Raw genomic sequence first — 18,645 nt, forward strand, 5'->3', positions numbered from 1 at the left:
CACGTCATCTCGATCGTTTAGTGTGAGGTGGTCAGGAGCCGTCTTAATTCAGTCTCTTTCTCACCTGGCTCTTTTACTTTTTCAAGTTCACTGAGCGAACAGTGATGTAAGGAAATGTGCAGACGACTCTAAGAACAGCTTTACTTGTAACGGGGAGCGAGGAGGCGGACGCACACGCTGAGATAAGCGAGATTTATTAGGGGCAAATCCAGGGTCGTAGTCAGAACAGTCCAGGTTCATAAAGCCGATGCGTACAGAGTTAGGGTATGAAATAACAAAGACTAGAATCCACACAAACAAAGACCAGGTACAATGAAACAACGATACAATGACTGGCAAACGCAAGGGGCAAACACAGGGCTTAAATACACGTAACAACGAGGGACAGGTGAAAACAATCAGGGGCGGAGTTACAAAACCAAAACACGAGCACATGGACAGGACTGGGAGGGGCTAATCGTGACATTACTGAAGAAGCATCAATGTTTTTTTCTCTCACAGCAGCTTCTTATTTTGTTTATTAGTTTTTTATGGTTTAGATCATAACACCCACTCAACGATGCTGAATCACTGCATGTTGTGTTGATGTTTAAGTTTTTATGTTGAATAAAAAAGTAACGGCGTGTTTTACAGGTAAATGAATAAAAATCTGGGTGATGATCTGCCAGAATATACAGCTCTACACTGAACTGCTCTGAGCCTCAGATCTTTACATGCCCAGTCAATGTATCTTTCCATTTGTACCACTACAGAGTGTAGAAGAAAAAATGGTTTCTCTGCTAGTAAACTTCCACCAGGTGCATGATGGGAAATACTCTCAAAGCTCTAGTTGCAGTTTTACAAATAGTGACCCTGCAAGATCCCCAGTCTTTACATCATCATAGTCAGTGACTGAAAGCTCTGTGATTGTCTTGAGTTGTGAGAGGCTGTCAGACTTTAGTCTTTTAAAGCCTGTTTATAATCTGTTTAAAGCCTGTTTAAAAGCCAGTTTAAAGCCTGTTTAAAGCCTGTTTAAAGTCTATTTAAAGTCTCTTTAAAGCCTGTTTAAAGCCTGTTTAGTCTGTTTAAAGCCTGTTTAAAGCCTGATTAAAGACCGTTTAAAAGCCACTTTAAAAGCCTGTTTAAAACCTGTTTATAACCTGTTTAAAGCCTGTTTAAAGTCTGTTTAAAGTCTTTTTAAAGCCTTTTTAAAGCCTGTTTAGTGTGTTTAAAGCCTGTTTAGTCTGTTTAGTCTGTTTAAAGCCTGTTTAGTCTGTTTAGTCTGTTTAAAGCCTGTTTAAAGCCCGTTTAGTCTGTTTAAAGCCTGTTTAAAGCCTGTTTAAAGCCTGTTTAGTCTGTTTAGTCTGTTTAAAGCCTGTTTAAAGCCTGTTTAGTCAGTTTAGTCTGTTTAAAGCCTGTTTAGTCAGTTTAATCTGTTTAAACCCTGTTTAAAGTCTGTTTAAAGTCTTCCAGTGTGTGATTTCCTGTTAGGCTGTGAGCAGAATTTGGAAAAAGGGGGCAGAGCTGATCCTTTGATCTAAGGGATCATGAGTGTCTTTATAAAGAAAGGTAATTAATTTAAAATGAATCTGATTAAGAATATCTTAACATCAGAGGAAGTCACTGATTACAGTGAAACTTTCAGAGACCTGATAAATTCCTTATTCACTCTCTATAACGCCTTGTTACGCAGCGTCACGGCGCATCATTCATACACCTGATTATTATTTAAGTCCTGGAGTTTTTCTGTTCCTGTCCTTGATTTAACGGTCAGAACGGTGTGTGTGGTCAGTTTATCATGTCCTTACCGTGTGGTCTGAACAGGAGCATCGTGTGTTTTTATCTCCTGATATTTAAACTGGAAAATGTCCTGACTGGACTGTGAAAGTTCAGACGTCTTAAAGACGGTAGAAAATAAAATATGAACTGATGAACTTAATATATGAACTTTCTGTAACACAGACCTGTTTTCATCTCTAGATCTCTCAGAAAGGAGTTCCAGTGTTGTAGGATTATGTCACGATTTTCACAGAAACAAGTGTGTGTGTGTGTGTGTGTGTGTGTGTGTGTGTGTGTGTATGTGTACTTACATTTCTTCAGTCCTGGTTTGATTCTGTTTTCACCTCCATGTTCCACTCTAAACACACACACACACAAACACATACACACTATTATGGCTGTGCCTATATATACACACACTGTTCAAAAAAATAAAGGGAACACTTAAACAACACAATATAACTCCAAGTAAATCAAACTTCTGTGAAATCAAACTGTCCACTTAGGAAGCAACACTGACAATCAATTTCACAGCTGTTGTGCAAATGGAACAGACAACAGGTGGAAATTACTGGCAATTAGCAAGACACACTCAGTAAAGGAGTGGTTCTGCAGGTGGGACCACAGACCACTTCTCAGTAGCTTTATGCTTTCTGGCTGATGTTTTGGTCACTTTTGAATGTTGGTGGTGCTTTCACACTCGTGGTAGCATGAGACGGACTCTACAACCCACACAAGAGGCTCAGGTAGTGCAGCTCATCCAGGATGGCACATCAATGTGAGCTGTGGCAAGAAGGTTTGCTGTGTCTGTCAGCGTAGTGTCCAGAGGCTGGAGGCGCTACCAGGAGACAGGCCAGTACACCAGGAGATGTGCAGGAGGCCATAGGAGGGCAACAACCCAGCAGAAGGACCGCTACCTCCGCCTTTGTGCAGGGAGGAACAGGAGGAGCACTGCCAGAGCCCTGCAGAATGACCTCCAGCAGGCCACAAATGTGCATGTGTCTGCGCAAACGGTTAGAAACCGACTCCATGAGGATGGTATGAGGGCCCGACGTCCACAGATGGGGGTTGTGCTCACAGCCCAACACCGTGCAGGATGCTTGGCATTTGCCAGAGAACACCAGGATTTGCAAATTCGCCACTGGCGCCCTGTGATCTTCACAGATGAAAGCAGGTTCACACTGAGCACATGTGACAGACGTGACAGAGTCTGGAGACGCCGTGGAGAGCGACCTGCTGCCTGCAACATCCTTCAGCATGACCGGTCTGGCAGTGGGTCAGTAATGGTGTGGGGTGACATTTCTTTGGAGGGCCGCACAGCCCTCCATGTGCTCGCCAGAGGTAGCCTGACTGCCATTAGGTACCGAGATGAGATCCTCAGGCCCCGTGTGAGACCATATGCTGGTGCGGTTGGCCCTGGGTTCCTCCTAATGCAGGACAATGCTAGACCTCATGTGGCTGGAGTGTGTCAGCAGTTCCTGCAAGATGAAGGCATTGAAGTTATGGACTGGCCCGCCCGTTCCCCAGACCTGAATCCGATTGAGTACATCTGGGACATCATGTCTCGCTCCATCCACCAACGCCACGTTGCACCACAGACTGTCCATCAGGAGCATGCCCAGGCATTGTAGGGAGGTCATACAGGCACGTGGAGGCCACACACAACACTGAGCCTCATTTTGACTTGTTTTAAGGACATTACATCAAAGTTGGATCAGCCTGTCGTGTGTTTTTCCACTTTAATTTTGTGTGTGACTCCAAATCCAGGCCTCCACTGGTTAATAAATTTGATTTCCATTGATGATTTTTGTGAGATTTTGTTGTCAGCACATTCAAATTTGTACAGAACAAAGTATTCAACGAGAATATTTCATTCATTCAGATCTAGGATGTGTTATTTGAGTGTTCCCTTTATTTTTTTGAGCAATGTATTTATATCCATTTCAATTGATCATTTTGGAACTTCTATTTTGAAATATTTAAAATTGTTTGATAATTGATGGTGTTTCCTATTCTCCACAACTCATCTTGTGTTGTCTTTAACTTTATGCCTTTTGGAACTCGGGGCCATCTTTTACATGCTTAGGTATTTACAGTGTCAGAAATTTTGCATGGCACTGTATTTGTACTGTCCTATGAAATATAATCTTTATATGAGCTTTATTAAATTATAGTCTTTATGATGTACAAGCTCACTGTCAAAGCTCTGAGGATAGTGGTTTGTTTGTGAGAGAAACCAAGACTTTGTTTTTTCCTCTATGTTTTCCACTCAGAGTCATTTTCCAGTCATATGGCTGAGCATATCCAGTCTTCCTCTTCTTCACTGGTGACACTGGTTTTTCTGTGAAAGCTTCTTAACTGCAGGAAATATTTGATAACACAGAGAAAAATGACTCCAATTTCTGTTCTGCGTTTATCCCTTTGGTTTCCATCCATGATTTAACAAACAAGCGTAGCACTGTAGTACTTGCAAACGTTTTTGAATAAACTGCAGATCCTTGGGGTTCCCCACCAAAAAAGAAGACACTAACAGCACTGCACACATAGCCCAGTAAGCTGTAGAACGGAAAATCCTAGAGATGAATGTAAAGCCTAAAAGAGGAGTTCCAGAAAGCAGCAATCAATCAAGAAGTTCACACATTTCCAGACGCCTTATGAACACCTCACATGTTCAGTGGAAGAAAGGTGAATATCCAGGTTTCCATGTATTTATTTCAGTTTTTTTTCCCCAGCAATTAACAATATTTATCTTAATATTTATTTTATCTGAAAAATGATGTCACACTACAACATATGTTTTTTCTGAGCCTAAGGTGGATATAGTCAGTACTTCAAGTACTTACAAAGAGAGCATAATTAGATGTGTTTCATTGGAAGTACATGGCACCCAGAACAAAATTTTTATATTTTAATATAAAATTCAGCACTACAGATCTCGTTTTTTTATTTGTTCCAACTTATATATAAAAAATGAAACATTATGCATACTGTGCAATTTGAGAATATCTGCATTATATTACATTTTTGCCATTTTTTACTCAGATTTCCATTACAAATGAAAATGCAACAAACAGAAATCAAATATCTGATGCATTTATAAAGCAACAGACCCCATTCATTATAAAGCTCTGGAGTACCAAGAGTTGAGCAAAGAAAACAGTCCCCTCACTTGCCTAGTCCTAAAGCCCAGTTCTACACCAATGTTCATGATCACAGACTCTGAATCAGAATCAGAGCACACAAGCAATCCTGATTACAATAAAACCAATTATAAAACACCTTAAACGAAGCTTTATCACATACGGGAATACTAAGTTAATAATCACCCTCTGATCTAAAACTGAGATCCACTCTGATAAAGAGACTCAGAGATCATGGCCTGGTCATAGAGTGTGGCAGACACACAACGTCTTTTCTGCCTAAAGAGCAATGACTGTGTCAACACTGACCGCTAATAAGACTGAGACAGTGCTGCACTTACTGACAGAATGAGCAAAATTCAATCAGATTCAAATAGTGTTCTTTACTAAAATATTACACATTTTCCTAAAAAATATTACCAATAATAATAAATAATAAATAAATATTACTTCCCAACATGGAAAAGCTGCTCTGTTTTCTATGTGAATACAATGAATGCAGTCTAGGTGAGTGAAAACAGTGTAGGTGAATGAGAGCTGCTATAGATATTATAGCATACATAAACTAGAATCAGGATGCTGGAGAGCCAGCAGAAGTACAGAAGGAGCAGAACGTTACGGTTTTCAGTAGTTCATTCTGATTCCACCACACTCACACACACACACACACTCATACACACTCGCACACACACACAGGCATCTCTGAACACAGTTGTTCATACCTGAGAGTTCTTAGTGTGCATCGTGGATCCTCCAGTCTAGCTGAGAGCACCTTCACGCCTGACTCTCCTGGGTGATTGTAGGTCAGATCCAGTTCTTTCAGGTGCGACAGGTTTGAACTCAGAGCTGAAGCCAGAGAAGAACAGCCTTCCTCTTTGATCATACAACCAGACAATCTGCAGAAAGAGGAAAAGGAAGACAGATAATAGAGTGAGAGAGGTTATTCACATTGATATAAAACATAACAAACATGCTAAACATATGATTTCATTTCAGTTAAGCATATATTTAAACAACTTCTTTGGCATAAGTGGCAGATCTCAATGTAAGAACAGCATCCAGTGTTAGGATTTTATTCCCTATGGCAAAGAAGAGTGTTTTTTGACATGCACATTCTGTGGTCTTTTTTGGCACCTTATCTTTTTTTTTTTATGACAAAACCATTTGATGTCCCATTTGATTAACCTTTAGAACTTTATTACCACATTGTGTGGGTATTCTCTACTGTATCTTCTCCGTTTCATTCTCAGGAACTGATTAAAACAGGCAAATACACATAACAATCTGTAGTTCTTACTCTAAATACGTACTAATCTAGCACTTATTTGCATTAAAGTGTCAGCAAATAACCCAGTTTAGATTTGGAAACTCACTGCTTATCTTAATATTGTATTCTTAATTGTAAATACACATAAAATATTGTACTTACTTTGGTCTGGATAATGTACATTATCAGTGATATGTTATCAATATCATAAAGGTATATTTTAGAAGTTGAAGTTGTTGAGGAAAAAAAAAGACATAATTAAGCATATCTAAATTCTGTTAGCAAACTTGTGTCTGAGTAGGCAAAAGTCTCCTGAAAAAATACATATGGCATGTATGATTATAATGTAATCACAAAAGAACCAAAACTTGAGTGTTATTTTCAGGATTTATCTTTCACTATAGCACCCAGCTCTCTAATGAAGAGCACCAGGGAAGACAATATCAAGAAAAACTTCATAGGAGCTTTAGGAATAATTACAGAGAGGAACCAAGACTCAAAAGGGGAATGCCTCCTCCTCTGGGTTGCATCAGATAGAGTGGTTACAGAGACAGGGGTATAGAAAACAGAGAACAGAAAATGCAGCATGTAACCAATACTAAACCTTAAATTCATACTTTGGCTCCCGAGCACTGCAAAAACTCATTTTTTCTGGTTAAGCCTTGTGAGTCTGTTCTAAACAGACTGAATATCACAGCATGTGTGTGATGCAGAATGATTGTGTGTATGAAATGTGCAAATGATGACTGTTGACCTAAGGTTAGTACAGATGGTTGGTAACACATTGATGTATTTAATTGGTAAAATCATGTTTAAATGATTGCTGTCATTTAGTCTTTCTGCTGGAATTTAACTGTCTAAACTATGTGACCAGTTTATTTTTAAAATTTAAATTCAACAGAAATCTTGTTTTATGATATAAAAAGATGTATTATTAAAGTAGTGAAAAACATAATATTTATCATTCAGGAATGTAGTGAAAGAAACACTGACATGAGTATTTCCAGTTTACAGTCTCCAGTCTTCAGTCCAGCACAGAGCAGCTGCACTCCTGAATCCTGCAGATCGTTATTACTGAGGTCCAGTGCTTTCAGGGAGATTTCCAGTTTTAAAAGTGATCCTAGCCTTTCACATGTATTCACTCCAAGATTACACAAAGCTAGTCTGCAAACAAAGAATAAACATACAAATTTTAGAGCATTCTCAAATGATGATACTTAATTGGAACAGTACTCAGTTATGACATTACAGCTGTAAACAAAATTGTGGGCATCCCTGGCCAAATTGATTTTCTTTTTTAAAAAGTGAAACGAAGCAAATCTTCAAATCTTCAAAGCATACAATTATTTTTTTTTTCTTTATATTTGATGTGGCATGTTCAGATATTTGGACAACCTACTAAGACACCACTTAGTAACAGCCCTTTTGCAGATATCAAAGCTTGCAAATGCTTTTTGTAGTGTTAGTTTTTCTTATCTTGTGTGAGAAAATTTCAACCACACTTCCTTGCAGTACACTTCTAGTTCTTGAAGGACAAAACAACAGAACTATGAAAATGAATGTTAAAATCCCAGTCAGTACAACTGGCTTGATAATCTGGAAACATAAAATTCATGTAACCACAACTAAGCATCTCCAGTCAAGTGCATCTCACAAGAATTCTCAATGCCCTTAGGAAGGAAAAAAGAAGCTAATAATTACTGTTTCAGGACAACTTGAAAGCAGCTGGTATATTATGGTCAATATTATGTCACTTGTCATGCATGGCTGCAACAAAACAAATGATTTAACTAATGTCAGTTCAAGACTCCCAACTTGACTGATTTTATGATCCACCCAAGCAAAGAAAATAGCAAATACAATGTTATATTATGTTGTCTAAGAAGGCAAATGTGTTAACTCTACAGTTAAGTTCTTCTGAACGGTCAGCTTCCATCATTTATCCCAAACCAAAACCTGCTGCTATAAGATCAAGTGACTACAAGCCCTCCCTGGATTGATTAATGTTGCCATCATTTTCATTTCATTATTTTTTCATAGATACAGTTGCTGGTCATAAAATTAGAATATCATGAAAAATTTGATTTATTTCAGTAATTCCATTCAAAAAGTGAAACTTGTATATTATACTCATTCGTCACACACCGACTGATAAATTTCAAGTGTTTATTTCTTTTAATTTGATGATTATAACTGACAACTAATGAAAACCCCAAATTCAGTATCTCAGAAAATTTCAATATTACTTAAGACCAATACAAAAAAATGATTTTTAGAAATGGTGGCCAACTGAAAAGTATGAACATGAAAAGTGTGAGCATGTACAGCACTCAATACTTAGTTGGGGCTCCTTTTGCCTGAATTACTGCAGCAATGCAGCGTGGCATGAAGTCGATCAGTCTGTGGCACTGCTCAGGTGTTGAGTGTGTGATATATGATAGTGGCCTTCAGCTCTTCTGCATTGTTGGGTTTGGCATATTGCATCATTCTCTTCACAATACCAAATAGATTTTCTATGGGGTTAAGGTCAGGCGAGTTTGCTGGCCAATTAAGAACAGGGACACATTGGTCCTTAAACCAGGTACTGGTAGCTTTGGCACTGTGTACAGGTGCCAAGTCCTGTTGGAAAATGAAATCTGCATCTCCATAAAGTTGGTCAGCAGCAAGACGCATGATGTACTCTAAAACTTCCTGGTAGACAGCTGCGTTGACCTTGGACCTCAGAAAACACAGTGGACCAATACCAGCTGATAACATGGCACCCCAAACCATCACTTTACACTGGACGTCAAGCAACGTGGATTATGTGCCTCTCCTCTCTTCCTCCAAACACTGGGACCTTGATTTTCAAAGGAAATGCAAAATGTACTCAGAGAACATAACTTTGGACCAATCAGCAGCAGTTCAGGCCTTTTTGTCTTTAGCCCAGGCGAGACGCTTCTGACACGGTCTCTTGTTCAAGAGTGGCTTGACACAAGGAATGCGACAGCTGCAACCCATATCTTGCGTACGTCTGTGCCTGGTGGTTCTTGAAGCACTGATCCCAGTCTGCAGTCCAGTCTTTGTGAATCTCCCCCACATTTTTCAATGGGTTGTGTTTCACAATCCTCTCCAGGGTGCGGTTATCCCCATTGCTTGTGCAATTTTTTCTACCACATCTTTTCCTTCCCTTCACCTCTCTATTAATGTGCTTGGACACAGAGCTCTGTGAACAGCCAGCCTCTTTAGCAATGACCTTTTGTGTCTTGCCCTGCTTGTGTAAGCAACCGTCAAGTCAGCAGTCTTCCACATGATTGTGTAGCCTACAGAACTAGACTGAGAGACCATTTAAAGGCCTTTGCAGGCGTTTTGAGTTAGTTAGCTGATTAGAGTGGTGCACCAGGTGTCTTCAATATTGAACCTTTTCACAATATTCTATTTTTCTGAGATACTGAATTTGGGGTTTTCATTAGTTGTCAGTTATAATCATCAAATTAAAAGAAATAAACACTTGAAATTTATCAGTCTGTGTGTAATGAATGAGTATAATATACAAGTTTCACTTTTTGAATGGAATTACTGAAATAAATCAACATTTTTATGACATTCTAATTTTATGCCCAGCACCTGTATTCTTATTTCTTCACTGAAAATTAAACAAAGATAAATCATTTTTGTGTACTACAAAAATTTGTGTACTACAAATATTACTGTGCTACTGAACTTCTTAGTCTGGTAGGTCACAAATGCTACCACCGGACTCCATAGCCTGTGCTGAGTTGTTCTGACTCACACAGCACTAGTAACTAAAGCAAGCAAATGGTTTGCAAATCAACAATTACTGTATTTTACTGTAATTACTGTATTTGAGTTTTTTCTTTTATTTTACTCCCATTGTTGAACCACTGGTGTGTGTGCCTGGTCTTCTATTGTAATGTACATGATCATTTTCTGTGTGCTGAATGTGATCTGCTTAAAAAAATTAAGGTTCTAAAATCTGACGTTATCTTTGAAATAAAGTTGCTCATGTAAATGTGGGGCAGTTTTCTGTTTTTAAAGCTCATTCCAGATTTTTACAAGTCTTCCTCTCAGATTACACAAACTAGTCTGCAAAGAGAGAAATATAGTTTATGTAAATGACACATTTGAAGTTTTAAAGTTCTATGTATTTCTTCATAATTCATCAGCATCAACTTACCCTCTATTTCAGAACAACCACTAAGCAGGTGTTATTAGTATACTGGATCATCAAACAGATGGAATATACACTCTTGTTATTATAGAACTAAAAATTTAACTGGATATGTGAAGAAATAATTGTAAAAATACTTGTTTCTAATGAGCTCAATCTACCAAAAAACTTATTGCAATATTTAAAAAAGGTCTAAAAAACAAGAATATATATATATATATATATATATATATATGAGCACAGGGAGGCTGGATTTAAGTGCAAGCAGGCTTTAATAACAAAAAACAAACTACAGGGCTTAAACAAAGAAACACAAAGCACAAACAAAACGTGAGGCAGGGAAAGAACAACTACATAAGACAAAGTCACAAGTGATGAGTGACAAGTAGACCAGTGTGTTACTGTGTGTGTGTGGAAGGGGTGGCAGAAAAAATATATTTTCTTTCATTTTTCGACAAATGTTAGCACCTGGATTTCACTGCACACTACTGGAACTTGGTTCTATTGTTAGAACAAACACTAAAAGTGTGTATGAACAAAATAAATGTTATACAGAGAAGAACCCCATCCCCAGTGTTAGGTAGGGAGGAGAGTCTATGTTGTTTAGGGACATTGGTTAGGATGGCTACACGGCATAATGGACTCGAAGGAGTACCAAGAGAATTTAAATGAAAATCTGTCAGTCTCCTCTAAAAAGCTAAAACTTTGACATGGTTGGATCTGCCAGATGGGCAATGATCCAAAACATACATCCATATCCACAAATTAATAGTTCAATGACCACATAATCAAGCTTTTGTCATGGCCATCATGGACCCTGACCAAAATTCTCTTTTTTGTTTCAGTTTCAGTACTGAGGAGAAGATATTTTGTTCCATGTTCTCATCGTTATAGATTATATAAGCAATTTTTAGGAAATATAAGAATACTGACCTTAGTATTTGCAGTTTGCAGATTGAACTCTTCAATCCAGCAAAGAGGTTCGCCAGTCCTGAGTCATACAGGTCATTGTTACTGAGGTCTAGTTCTTTCAGGCAGGAGGTTTCTGTTTGTAAAACTGAGTTCAGAGTGTCACAGGACTGTGCGCTGAGTTTACACACAACAAGTCTGCAAAAGAAGAATAAAAGCAACAAAGTACATTAAATAAAAATTCTTACACATTGGTTGCATATTTTCATTGTGCTGGTGTGGAATTGCAAAATGCCATGAAATTTTGGAATTCTGACCTGAGTATCTCCAGTTTACAGTGTGAACTCTTCAGTCCAACAGAGAGCTTCTCCACTCCTGCATCCTGAAGGTCATTGTTACAGAGGTCTAGTTCTTTCAGGCAGGAGGTTTGTGTTTGTAAAACTGAGTTCAGAGTGTCACAGGACTGTGCGCTGAGTTTACACACAACAAGTCTGCAAAAGAAGAATAAAAGCAACAAAGTACATTAAATAAAAATTCTTACACATTGGTTGCATATTTTCATTGTGCTGGTGTGGAATTGCAAAATGCCATGAAATTTTGGAATTCTGACCTGAGTATCTCCAGTTTACAGTGTGAACTCTTCAGTCCAACAGAGAGCTTCTCCACTCCTGCATCCTGAAGGTCATTGTTACAGAGGTCTAGTTCTTTCAGGCAGGAGGTTTCTGTTTGTAAAACTGAGTTCAGAGTGTCACAGGACTGTGCGCTGAGTTTACACACAACAAGTCTGCAAAAGAAGAATAAAAGCAACAAAGTACATTAAATAAAAATTCTTACACATTGGTTGCATATTTTCATTGTGCTGGTGTGGAATTGCAAAATGCCATGAAATTTTGGAATTCTGACCTGAGTATCTCCAGTTTACAGTGTGAACTCTTCAGTCCAACAGAGAGCTTCTCCACTCCTGCATCCTGAAGGTCATTATTACTGAGGTCTAGTTCTTTCAGGCAGGAGGTTTCTGTTTGTAAAACTGACTGCAGAGTGTCACAGGACTGTGCGCTGAGTTTACACACAGCAAGTCTGGAAAAGAAAAGTGACATATAGTACATTCAATAAAAATAATTATAAATTGGTTGTTTTTTTCCATAGTGCTGGTGTAGAATTGTAAAATCTTATGAAATTTTGAAATTCTGACCTTAATATCTCCAATTTACAGTGTGAACTCTTCAGTCCAACAGAGAGATTCTCCACTCCTGCATCCTGCAGGTCATTATTACTGAGGTCTAGTTCTTTCAGGCAGGAGGTTTCTGTTTGTAAAACTGATGTCAGAGTATTACAGGACTGTGCGCTGAGTTTACACACAGCTAGTCTGGAAAAGAAAAGTAAAAGCAACATATAGTACATTGAATAAGAATACATATATATTTGTTGCATAATGCCACAGTGCTGGTATATTATGAAATCTCATGAAATTTTGTAATTCTGACCTGATTATCTCCAATTTACAGTGTGAACTCTTGAGTCCAGAAGAGAGCTTTTCCACTCCTGCATCCTGCAGGTCATTTTTACTGAGGTCCAGCTCTTTTACAGAGGAATTTTCTGTTTTTAGAGCTGTACTCAATATTTCAAGGCACAGTGCAGTGAGGCTACAGCCAGCAAATCTACAGGTGAGGAAGAAAGTCAGTAAAATATATAAAGATTCTCAGTGTTTGCATTTGAAATTATTTGAAAAAAAAAAATTCAATACTGACATTGTAATTCTTGATACTATCTTTTACTCTTGCACTCCACTGACATGGATATGTGGAGACACATTACCTTTGTTCCTCCTGTGTTTTCTCCCACTTGCTTAATTAAGTCATTAATTGTTAACAAGCTTCCCGAGAATTAAAGTAGGGATTTCTCAGAGCAAGAAATCACAGACCATTTTTTGCTTGATAATTTAAAAAAGGAACTTTAGCATTCCCTGTTGAGGTTTACAATGATCTTGTACTTTAATATATGTACTATGTTAACAACTGCGTTTTTAAGAAGAATATTAAGTAATTATCATTTAAAACAAGCAAGTAGTGATTTATGATATGACTAAAATCAGTCTGATGGCCATACAACCCCATTTCCAAAAATGTTAGGAGGCTGTGCAAAATATAAACAGAAATACAATATAATCATGTACAATTAATTGAAACTGTATATTTAATTTAAATGACAACATTTAATAATTTAAACGTCAACATATCAAATGTTGAAACAAATCAATTTCATAGTTCTTTGAAAAATATATACCAATTTTGAATTTGATGCCTGCAACACATTTCAAAAAAGTTGGCAAAACAGGGGCATGTTTACCATTGTGATGCATCACCTCTTCGTTTACCTATACACTGTAAGCACTTTGGAACTGAGACCTTTTACAGTAATTTTGAAAGTTAAACATTTTCCCATTCTTGCTTGATATGAGATTTCATCTGCTCAATACTGCTCAAAAAGGGCAGGGGTGTCAATCTCAACCACTAAGGACATACTAAATAATCTCAACAAATATCAAAAATTTAAAAAAATGTTTTTCATTTTTAATTAATGTTGCACTGTAACTTATAATAGACCTTGAAATATTACATGAATACTTGTAATTTCCCATTTCTTTTAAATATCACCAGAAGCTCAGTCTTTCAAACTTACCTTTGCTTAAACTAGACACCTGGCGTCCTTTCTTTGCTGCAAGTTCATTAATATACTTTGGCTCCGTTTCTGAGCTGCTGAGCTAATGTTAGGTGTTTATGATGGTTAAACTGCAGTTGAGATGATGGTGATATGACTGGTGTGGAATTGTGTAGACTTCAGGTGTAACTGCTGTTCCATAAATTGTTGTTGGAGTAGGAGTATTTAAGCACATAGTTTAAGTTGCAGTGCATTCTGGGGACTGCAGTGCAGTGCATTGTGTCTGACACATGGGGTTGGTGGTCTCTTTTGTCATATTTTCAATGCACCAAATGTTTTCAATGGGCGACAGGTCTGGACTTTAGTTGTGTTGCTTGGCCCTGTTTTGGGCAATCTAGATGGCAGCATATGTTGCTCCAAACCTGTACATATTCAGCATTAATGGTGCCTTCAGAGATGTGCAAGTCACCCACTAATGCACCCCCAGACCATCACAGGTGCTGACCTGTGAACTATGTGCTGACAACAAGCCAGATGGTCCCTCTTCTCTCAGGGTTCATACACCTTTTTCAAGGTCAAATTCAAACACTTTTCAAGCACTTTCAAGGTCCATTTTCAAGATTTTCCAGCACCTTAAATTATGTAGTAAATTATGTATTTACACAAATACATCTATACTCAAAAGAATTAATTCACTTTTTATTACATTAAAAGTCATTATGCTAAAAACAACCAGAACTGTGTTTGGTAATAGCAGAAGGATAAGAAATGAATGGAAACATCTTACATTTTATGTTTCAAAATGTGTCACCTGTTTGTAAGTAGACTTTCCTTGCTATCTAACCTTGCTGAGTCAGCATAAAACAATTACCCAAAAAAATCACTGGACTTGCCAAGCGTATCTTGAGGGAAAACAGCGGGAACAGCACTACAGACTGACGTTCTCCCTTTAACTTATGTAGAAGTTCTGAAATAAAACGTTTTTAAAAATAAATATTACAGAGGCTTATTTTTGCTCCTCTGCTTGTCTTGTATTGCTTTACTTACCCAAGTCACGGAAGTTGAGGTGAATGTTGACGGCTAAACTTCAAAGTGGGAGCTCATAAATCAGATGATAATGCATAAAGTAAAATGCATATTTACTGCTTAACAGATTGCGTGGGATCCGTTTTTCTAAGTGCATTTTGTACAAAATTATACGTAACATTACTGTTTATTTCTTTGTGTGTTAGAAATAAAGCAGTTTCATTAAGGTGGATGAGGACGGAATGAATCTTGAAAAATGAAAAACAGTGTGGAAGGTCATTTAGCAAAGCTGGTGAGGCAGTGTATGCGACATGTAATCTGGATGAAGAACTCTCAGGTATGCAAACTGAAATGTGTTCCTACCATACACATGTATATGTGCAACATATGTAATGTTTTTATGTAATATCTCATGCTTTTATGCAACATGAAAGTAACAGTACTTTGACAAGACCATTAAAGTTCTTTAGACCCCCTAGACTTTAACAATTTGCCCATAAATTACACCACAGTATTAATATTAGCTCAATAACGGTTATGTAAAACACTCACTGAGCCTTTCTGCAGTTTGTGACAGCTGGGATGAGTCTTCTGTATCCCTCCTCTGATGTGTTGAATTTCTTCAGGTTCAGTTCTTCCTTCTTATTCTCTGACTGGACTCGCATGTAGGTTATGACTGAACATTGTGCAGGAGAGAGCTGCTTTTTTGAGAATTTATCTAAAATTAGAGAGAAACAATGGAAATCTTTCAGAAAGCCCTATCATCCAGTGACTGTAATTCAGAATTACAATATTCAGAAATGCTGATACTTAGTGATTGTAGTCTGTGTAGTGAACTTAGCAACTTTTTGTATATTGTTGTAATGAAATATGACAAATAAAATATGTTACATCAACACAATCAGTTTGTTTTTTTAGTTCTTCTGTTTTGGTAATTATGTTGATGACATTTGATCAATTTGGAACCATTTGATGTATTTCAATATTGTTTCAATTTGAATAATTAAAGCACAATTTTTTTACTGTTCTACTGAAATGTAACTTTGCTAGTTCTGGCAACCTCCTGATGCGTTAGTGATGAAAATCAACAAGTTAGAGTGAACACGGTCCATATTAACACACAAGAGGATGTGAGGAGCACATAACCTGACAAGGAGCTCAGCTTTTTGAAATGTTATCATACTAAATTATACAGTCATCCAGAAGTCATGACATTGCACAGTTTCTGCACATGCATACAGTCCATACGGAAAATGTTTTTAAATATAATTTATTTCTGAAAATTATGAATTCAAAAATTACCTTTCACGATGTAAGCTGTAAAAGCGGTTAATGTAATGGCAAAAGCTGACATGCAGATGAGGACAATCTTCCAAGCATGAAAACCTTTTCCTGAAACACAAACATGATAAAATTGTACTAAGGTTGTGGTATATTAGGCATAGTTCAGAATTCAGAATGACTATGTGCAAGAAATAATTAGAATAAGGTTTTACAAAAATAATTTTTTAATGAAATATTGCCAAAAAATGTTAATTGCTGTTTTAAACTATCTTTTATGATCAGAACATGATAAACACTCGCCAAACAGTGGAACGTTTCACAAATCTGTCATGGGAGAGTGGGGAAAAAGGTTCTGGTTAGCTGTTTTTACCAGCTGGAAAAGCATGGCTGCAGTTTTTGTAATAGTCATAATTTAAGAAAGTTTAACACTTTGAGTTTCTGAACAACATCAACTTAGTATGAACAGCAAACATTAGCTGGCTCGGTATATCAGTGATGGATCACACTGCCTTACTGCCATCAGCCCTACCACATCCATATCAGCGCATGTTACGAACCATGATGTATCTAACACCAGACAGAGTCCTCCTTTTAGCTACGTTTAAACTGAAATTAACTTTTTTTGTCTTGTTTGATCTACAGTATCATCAATTCTACGTGTTGTGTGAGTGACGGAGCACTGCTTCAAGTTAGCCAGCTGCTAAAAACAGCTAGCCTGGAAAGATAGCGTTTTCCGGCTTTTGGTGACAGTCGACTAGTGTCGCTTTCCTCGCAGCCACCTGGGCTGTCGCTTGAATGTGGAAGTGTCAGAATGGTGTATTATATTGAAGATTTATCAAGCACTAATTATAGTTTATTATTATTTATTAAAGCTTATTCTTTTTATTTATTAATGTTATATTGCGATGTTTATCATTATAGTAATATGTAGAGTATGCTTTTGTCTAACACTGAATGCTTAGACATAATTTCAAATTTTGTACTTAAGAATCTAAAGTACTGTATGTGGTCTTTTATGTGATATAAAGATGAGCTTGTAACACTTGATGGTCTCAAAGCTATATATAATTATGTTGTTAACAAGTAATTACCTGTTAGTGATATATTAGTTAATGATTTATGATATAATGATGTGTTTAATTGTTTTGTATGTAGAAAGTGCTGCTGCATTGCTGCTCAATTTCATTGTACACTGTGCAATGACAATAAAGGCATCTTATCTTATCTTAACTGTTAATTCAGCTTGTTTATTACTTAGTAACTGATTAATTAATTAAAGAAGGAAATATTTAATGATGTTTCACTAGATTGATTAAATTATAAGTACTAGCAGTCTAATTATGCTCTTTTTGAATAAATTCACATGAATTTGTTGGCAATATAATAAGCAGTAATTAGTACACAGTAAATACACTAGTAACAAAAGAGAAACTATCAGTTTAATGTTTAATGTACTCAAATACTACATTCTTAATCCATTACTAAATAATAAATACTGCTTAATCAAATGTTAAGTAATATACCAATAAAGCAACATTAATAACTTAAAAATGAATAATTAATTTTGAGACCTATACTGTAAAATGTTACTGATTAATTCATGCATTATATAAGTTAATAAATCAGAACTAATCATACAGTAAAGTTGTGATGATTCTTACCTTTAACTTCAACATATATATTTACATCATCATCCAAGTTCCCATACCGAACGTAACACTGATAAACTCCCTCGTCAGAAGGTTGAACTGCTGAGAGTTTCAGTGAAGTGTTTCCTTTTTTTAGTTCTTCTTTGAATAAGCTTGTTCTTCCTCTGTAAGACTCCATCTGTTCCAGATTTCTGTCTTCATAATCTACATACAGGTGCACTAATCTGTCATTCAGGTACAGTCTGATCCACTCTACCTCCATATCTTCAGCACTGATCCTGGGTTCAATAGAACAGGGCAGAACCAGATCTTCACCAGCTTCAACAACAACAGGCGCAGCTGGACCAACTACTTTTAAAAGCTCTAGAAAGAAAAATAAAATCAATGAAAATGATACATCCATTTTTCTAACAGTTTCTTAATGTAGTCATAATTAGTCTCTTTTATAAACATAACTTTTGAGATACAGTACACTTTAAATTACTTTACATTTTCTTAACATATTACACACACACACACGCACACACACACACACACACATACACATAAATAGAACACCACCACCACTACCAACATTATTATTATTATTTTTATTATTATTATTATTATTATTATTATTATAATAATTATTATTATTCACAGAATCCCCTGGGGAATCACGAGGCTCAGCTGTTTCACTCGCTACTGTTTCCGGATCCAAACTCCATTTCCCAGACTCCTCAGCCACGTCATGTGACTACAGACATTTCTTCACCATCCTATCAGTGGTTGAGGTTACCTGAG

At 37.0% G+C, this 18,645-nt stretch overlaps 1 protein-coding gene across 1 annotated transcript in view; it reads right to left on the minus strand.

The window, feature by feature from the left end:
* LOC108416016 overlaps positions 1-18,645 on the minus strand; it is an 89,469-nt gene that overhangs the window by 15,909 nt on the left and 54,915 nt on the right. The window contains exons 4-15 of the mRNA XM_037543597.1: positions 17,875-18,225; positions 16,232-16,321; positions 15,482-15,647; positions 12,730-12,903; positions 12,438-12,611; positions 12,149-12,322; positions 11,856-12,029; positions 11,563-11,736; positions 11,270-11,443; positions 7,159-7,329; positions 5,621-5,794; positions 2,070-2,116 (exon numbers count right to left, since the gene is read on the minus strand). Coding sequence (XP_037399494.1) covers positions 2,070-2,116; positions 5,621-5,794; positions 7,159-7,329; positions 11,270-11,443; positions 11,563-11,736; positions 11,856-12,029; positions 12,149-12,322; positions 12,438-12,611; positions 12,730-12,903; positions 15,482-15,647; positions 16,232-16,321; positions 17,875-18,225 — 2,043 coding nt within the window. The remainder of the gene's footprint in view (positions 1-2,069; positions 2,117-5,620; positions 5,795-7,158; positions 7,330-11,269; positions 11,444-11,562; positions 11,737-11,855; positions 12,030-12,148; positions 12,323-12,437; positions 12,612-12,729; positions 12,904-15,481; positions 15,648-16,231; positions 16,322-17,874; positions 18,226-18,645) is intronic.

This window comes from Pygocentrus nattereri, chromosome 12 (genome assembly GCF_015220715.1).
Source record: "Pygocentrus nattereri isolate fPygNat1 chromosome 12, fPygNat1.pri, whole genome shotgun sequence".
Taxonomy (NCBI): domain Eukaryota; kingdom Metazoa; phylum Chordata; class Actinopteri; order Characiformes; family Serrasalmidae; genus Pygocentrus; species Pygocentrus nattereri.